Raw genomic sequence first — 7,131 nt, 5'->3', positions numbered from 1 at the left:
TTTGTAGAGGGATTCACCCTTAATCCCCACGTTGACCATTTAATCACTATTTAATTAGATTCCTTTTGTAGAATTTGCAATGCGCGAAACTAAAACATTTTTCTTAGTTTCTTACTCCTAAGTCAATAAGATATCCTAGGATTTCAACAAATCCCTTTGAGTTTGGAATCTAATGTTTGTGCAACGCTTCAACACATTACTTAGTTTATCATCCAAACATATAAATGAATCCTTAATTCTTCTCAAGAATCTCAAGAATGCTCTTTAAGGCTTTCACAAGCCATATCATGGGAATCATCTTGTTATTGACTTATCATGCCCTAGGCATAAGGTTCATCACAGCATGTGCGTCTGTTGGCATACATGATCGTTCTAATGGCGTAAACATTAGTAATCGATTTCATGCAATCAACAACTTAATAGGTTCAGTGAACAACTATGACTCCATCATAGTAATTCCACTTTTATCAACATGAAGAACCCATTCAACCTTGTTGATGTTAAAAAGATACGAAAGATCTCATCCTCATAAGACTCTCAACTCTATGCCAATATACTCTCACATAGATTCGGTAATCACATAGAAAGTTGAGGACACACATTTTCCAACACTGAACGGCTGAAATTAAAGTGTATTATAATACACGGTTTTTCGGGATTCCAGGTTCCCGGAATAAAATTCTCCGGAAATCACATAGAAAGTTCCTCGGGTCAGATAAAGCGGCCACAGAAGTTTGAGCACCAACGAAAGACATTTGGGGGGGTGCCGGTGTGCCACAAACCAGCATTCGCCGAAACTCGGATTATCGTGAAAAATGTGTTAAAGCTCGTTATTTGAGGCTGAAATCGAACAGGTTGATTCTTGAAATCGAACAGGTTGATTCCTGAAATGAGCTCGGACGCGTGATTGAAAAACAGGGAGAAAAAGAAACAGGGTCCGGTACGACCTTCCGAACGGCTGAAATTGAAGTGTATAATACACGGTTTTTCGCGATTCCGGGGTCTCGGAACAAAATTCTCCGTAAATCACATAGAAAGTTCTCGGGTCAGATAAAGCAGCCACGCAAATTTTGAGCACCAACGGAAGACATTTGGGGGTGCCGGTGTGCCTCAAACCAGCATTCGCCGAAACTCGGATTATCGTGAAAAATGTGTTAAACCTCGTTATTTGAGGCTGAAATCGAACAGGTTGATTCCTGAAATGAGCTCGGACACGTGATTGAAAAACAGGGAGAAAAAGACATTTGGGGGTACATTAATGTATTATAAATGTTCTTTTATTGCCTAATTTGATCTAATCCCTCGGGAAACCGAGATGGTGACACCTTCATACACTGGAATGGTCCTTGGTAAGGCATCCTGGTGTGCGGGGGTGTTACAGGTGTGCCACAAACCAGCATTCGCCGAAACTCGGATTATCGTGAAAAATGTGTTAAAGCTCGATATTTGAGGCTGAAATCGAACAGGTTGATTCCTGAAATGAGCTCGGACGCGTGATTGAAAAACAGGGAGAAAAATAAATAGGGTCCGGTACGACCTTCCGAACGGCTGAAATTGAAGTGTATATACACGGTTTTTCGGGATTCCGGGGTCCCGAAACAAAATTCTCCAGAAATCACATAGAAAGTTCCTCGGGTCAGATAAAGCGGCCACGCAAAGTTTGGGCACCAACGGAAGACATTTGGGGGTGCCGGTGTGCCACAAACCTGCATTCGCCGAAACTCGGATTATCGTGAAAAATGTGTTAAAGCTATTTATTTGAGGCTGAAATCGAACGGGTTGATTCTTGAAATGAGCTTAGACGCGTGATTGAAAAACAGGGAGAAAAATAAAAAGGGTCCGGTACGACCTTCCGAACGGCTGAAATTGAAGTGCATAATACACGGTTTTCCGGGATTCCGGGGTCCCGGAACAAAATTCTCCGGAAATCACGTAGAAAGTTCCTCGGGTCAGATAAAGCGGGCACGCAAAGTTTGAGCACCAACGGAAGACATTTGGGGTGCTTGGTGTGCCACAAACCAAAGATTCGCCAAACTCGGATTATCGTGAAAAATGTGTTAAAGCTCGTTATTTGAGGCTAAAATCGAAAAGGTTGATTCCTGAAATGAGCTCGGACGCGTGGTTGAAAAACAGGGAGAAAAAGAAACAGGGTCCGGTACGACCTTCCGAACGGCTGAAATTGAAGTGTAATACACGGTTTTTCGGGATTCCGGGGTCCCGGAACAAAATTCTCCGGAAATCACATAGAAAGTTCCTCGGGTCAGATAAAGCGGCCACGCAAAGTTTGAGCACCAACGGAAGACATTTGGGGGTGCCGGTGTGCCTGAAAACCAAAGATTCGCGAAACTCGGATTATCGTGAAAATGTGTTAAAGCTCGTTATTTGAGGCTGAAATCGAAGAGGTTTATTCCTGAAATCGAACAGGTTGATTCCTGAAATGAGCTCAGATGCGTGATTGAAAAACAGGGAGAAAAATAAATAGGGTCCGGTACGACCTTCCGAATGGCTGAAATTTTTTTTGGGAAAATGCAAGCTTCTCATTATAGATCATAATCTCCAATTACATACAATTAGAAGGCATAGTGAGACTAACTTCCTTCATGACTTCACAAATGCATCTAACCAATTCAAAACATTAGCCGACTTACACTTAGACTGGAATTTTTTAACTCTATTACAAACTTCAAACTTAACAAGTTTAACAAGCTTTTCTGGACGTAACAATGCCTGATCCACCCTGCACTTATTCCTAACCATCCACAAATGATAAATCAAACCTGCCAAAATAACCCCAACAATTTTCTTCTTACTGAGACTCCTGTAGCGTTTACTGCACCATCATCTGATGCGATCTTCATCGAAAACAACTCAAAGACACCAATCAGAAACCATTCTACAGCATCGTCTACTGTACTCACACTTGAAGAATAAATGAGTATGAGTTTCCTGCTGCATCCCACATAAGAAACACAAATTAGACTGAATAACCTTCATGCTCATCAATCTATCTTGAGTAAGGACTCTGTTATGACCCATTAACCAACTGATAAACCCATGTTTGGGAACTACCCACGCATTAAGAATCCAGGGGTACCAATCACAAACAGCATCCTGAGATTGTAACCATTTGTAACCCAAAGCAGTAGAATAAGATGCAGTCACTCCTGAGCTAGGCATTAAAAGCTCATTGAAAATAGATTTAATCTGGCAAATCTTTCTCCATGCCCAGCTCGAATTAGAAGTTGGTTCATAATCCTTCCAAGTCCTGTCCTTTATATAAATTGCGTGCACCCACTTCACCCACAGGTGATCAGCTTTAATCTCAATCCACCATACATACTTTGCAACAGCTGCCATATTCCAAATCATCAAATTATGCAACCCACACCCTCCCTGTCTCTTAGGCCTACACACTCTGTTCCAAGGTACTAAGGCTGGGCTAGCACTGTCTGTTTGCCCATACCAGAGATATTCTCTACAAATGGAGTCAATCTTTTTCAGAACAGTTTTGGGGAGAATGAAAATACGAACCCAGTAGTTATGAAGAGTGCTAAGGACCCTAATCGAACTAACTAACCGCCAAAAGATAAGAAAGATGTTTAGCCCCCAGACCTCGAATCCTATCCACAACATTATCAACCAACCTAGTACAATCCAGTACAGATAGCCTCTTTGGTGATACAGTCACCCCCAGATACTTAAATGGAACAGTACCCAGTTGCATGCCAGTAGCCCTTCCTATCTCATTCACCAACCAGTCATCCATACCATTGCAATAATAATTGGATTTCCCCTTATTCATTTTTAAACCAGAAGCCTTGGAGAAAAAATTGAAGGCTTGCAACAATAATTCAATAGACACCCTTTCTCCTTTACAAAACAAAATCAAATCATCTGCAAAGCATAAATGTGAAAGCTCAATTATTTTACAAAGAGGGTGAAACCTGAACTTTGAATGCCTCTGGGTTACCATCAAAGTCCTACTCAAATATTCTAAGCACAAGGTAAAAATCAAGGGGGATAAGGGGTCTCCCTGCCTCAGTCCACGCTTGCCTGGAAAAAAACAAAAAATCTCCCCATTTAAGGCAATAGAAAATGAAGGGGTAGTGATGCAATTCATAAGCAAGGTTATCATGTGCTGAGGGAAATCAAGTGCTCTCAACATTTCCTCCACAAAAACCCACTCAATAGTATCATATGCCTTCTGGAGATCTAACTTCTATAGCATTCTGGGTGAGCAACTTTTTCTCTTGTATAACCTGATGAGGTCCTGGCAAAGGAGTATGTTTTCCACAATATCTCTCCCCTGAACAAAGGCACTCTGGGAAGGATTGACAATATCTGGGAGCACTCTACTCAATATGTGACAAAGCACTTTGGAATCACACTTATATATAGTATTACAGCAGGCTATGGGCCTAAACTGTAATACAGTCTCAGAGATCTCCACTTTGGGCACAAGGGTAAGAATAGTATTATTGCATTGCCTAAGGAGCTGCCCAGACTGGAATACATTTTGAACTGCTGCAATGACCTCCTGCCCCATAATGGGCCAACAGTCTTGAAAGAACTGAATGATGTACCCATCTGGACCAGGGGCCTTAGTCCCTGGAATAGAGAAAACAGCTCTCCTAATCTCTTCCCCAGTTACAGGTTCCATCAAAATCTCACAGTGATGCATTGTAAGGCATTTTCCTGACTTGACAATCTTCTTATTCACATGGGAAACTAGCAGAGAGGTGCCCAAAAGAGAGACATAATACTCCTCAAAAGCCTGCTTAATCTCATCACCTTTAGAACACATCCTGCTCCTCATGTCCTTCACCTGGAACACCTTATTTTTCCTCCTTCTCTTTTTTATACTAGCATGAAAGAAAGCTGAATTTTCATCACCATCCAAAGCCCAAGAAATCTTAGCTTTCTGTTGCAAGTACTCAATTCTAGCCTGTTGCAGCAATATGACCTCCTTGGCACAGTCACTCTCAGCCTGGCATACCCTCACATTGAACGGGTCATCTCTGAGCAAGGTTTGAAAATGCTCCAAGGACAGTTCAGCAACTCGAGTAATGTTTTCTATGTCACTAAAATGTTCTTTGTTCAATGCCTTCAAGTCTTTTTTCAACCTCTTGAGTTTTGTCACCACTTTAAACATGGCAGTACCCCTGACTTCAGGTCCCCAACTATGTTGCACAGTTTCCAGAAAATCAGGTGCCCTTGCCCACATATTGAAGTATTTAAAAGGAAGCTTTCTATTATGAAGAGTCTCCTCAAGACTAATCAGGCATGGGCAGTGATCAAACAACCCTTCAGGAAGGAAGTTTGCATAGCTGCCAGGGAAAATATTTAACCAATCTTCATTAATGAACACCCTATCAATCCTGCTATACACCTTGCCCCCAACTTCATGTTTGTTTGTCCAAGTATAGAAGGAACCACAACCCTTAAGCTCATACAAATCACAATCCTGCACCAATTGTTTAAGGGGTCTGATGTCAACCAAAGTAACTGGTGCCCCCAATTCTCTCATCAATTGCCATCAAAGCATTAAAATCCCTATAAAGTAATCCAGGGCCCCCTAATGCTATGATGATACTTCCTAAGCCTATGCCATAAACTTTCCCTCTCAGCAGGTTTATTCAGGCCATAGATCATGGTTAACCAAAAAGAGATATTCCTTCCCCCATCAAGAATCTGGGCATGAATACATTGATCAGTAATCTCCTGAATAGACACCATAAACATGCCAGGATCCCAGATCAGCCAAACTCTACCACCTTTGTGACAGCTAGAATTAGTGCACACAGACCAATCCTCACATAAACTACTCCTAACTTTATTCCAGTTCAGAGACTTAACCTTAGTTTCTAACAAACCAAACAACCCTACTTTATTGTGGTTGAAAAACCATTTTATTTCATTCTGCTTGCTAGTCTTATTCATACCTCGGACATTCCAAAAACCCAAACTACCCATTATCAGTATGATGATGACTAGATTCTCCCTTTTCAGACAACACCCTTTCAATCAACCCTGCTTTAGACTTTTGAAGAGATAAAGTAAGGGACTCCATGAAAGACAACCCCCCTGGAGTAAACATCCTCCTTTCACCATTGTCTCCCCTCATCAATCTAGTCAACATTTTCCTGGGCATAGATGGCTCAGTGACAGGACCCTTAGACAGCACCAAAGGAGGAGCCCTCTGAACCACAGGAGTAACCACTGGAGTGGTGACACTTGGTGTCACAGTCTTTGGTGGAGTATGTTTCTGTGGAACAGTCTGGTTCTTCTGAGGCTGAGGAACCTTACTCTTTTTGGCCACCACCTGAGTATGTTTCTGCTGAGTAGGTGCCTTAGGTTTCCATACCCTGCGAGTTGCAGCAGCCACTTCCCCCTTCCTGCAAATATCAGCTGTATGTCCCATTCCATGACAAGCAGTGCAGGTGGTGGGAAGCCACTATAAACCAGCCTAGCTTTCTGAACCCTACCCACTTCATCAATAAAGGACAAGTCAGAGGGAAACTTTTGACCAATTTGTACTTCAATCATAACCCTAGCATACCCCAGAAAGGCCCTGGTAGAAGTAGCGTCATCACATTTAACAAATTGTCCCACAGCTCCACTCAACTTCTTCAAGCAGTCAACACCCCAAAACTTTAAATCTAAGCCATAAATTTTCATCCATATTGGAACCCTAGATACATCATGTTTAAGTAATTCTGCATCAGGGGTCCATTCCTTTATTATAACAGGCTTATTATCAAAGATGAGGTGACCATTTTTCAAAACAGCTTGTTGCTGCTCCTTTCTCTTAAATCGAACTAAGAACATCCCAGTAGGAAGGAATGAAACCCTATCTACCCCATTAGACTGCCACACCCCCTTAACAAAACCACTTATGACATTACTCGGTGGATTCGCTCCAAGTATATAGTAGTATACAGAAGTAGACCAGAACTTTACCTCAGCCGCAACATCCTCCTTTGTGATACGAAGCAACGGTGGTGAAGACGTTCTTGGTTCATCTTGTTCTGGAATATCAAGGTCCAATTCATCAGTTTCAACAATTGATTCTAAATCCCCTTCAAACTCAGCAGACGAAAAGCGGATATTGAAGTGTATAATATAAGGTTT

At 41.8% G+C, this 7,131-nt stretch overlaps 1 protein-coding gene across 1 annotated transcript; it reads right to left on the bottom strand.

Annotated features, from left to right (window-relative positions):
• Nucleotides 1-2,598: 2,598 nt before the first annotated feature.
• Nucleotides 2,599-5,527, bottom strand: LOC141593160 (uncharacterized). The gene is made up of 5 exons (XM_074414114.1): nt 4,405-5,527; nt 3,578-3,894; nt 3,095-3,492; nt 2,791-2,949; nt 2,599-2,749 (listed from the first exon to the last, which is right to left on the bottom strand). The coding sequence occupies exons 1-5, from the start codon at nt 5,525-5,527 to the stop codon at nt 2,599-2,601; spliced, it is 2,148 nt and encodes a 715-aa protein (XP_074270215.1).
• Nucleotides 5,528-7,131: the final 1,604 nt, after the last annotated feature.

The sequence above is a fragment of the Silene latifolia genome, chromosome 7 (assembly GCF_048544455.1).
Source record: "Silene latifolia isolate original U9 population chromosome 7, ASM4854445v1, whole genome shotgun sequence".
Classification (NCBI taxonomy): Eukaryota; Viridiplantae; Streptophyta; class Magnoliopsida; order Caryophyllales; family Caryophyllaceae; genus Silene; species Silene latifolia.
The sequence above is the reverse complement of the archived record's forward strand: the minus strand, read 5'-3'. Positions and strand labels throughout refer to the sequence as shown.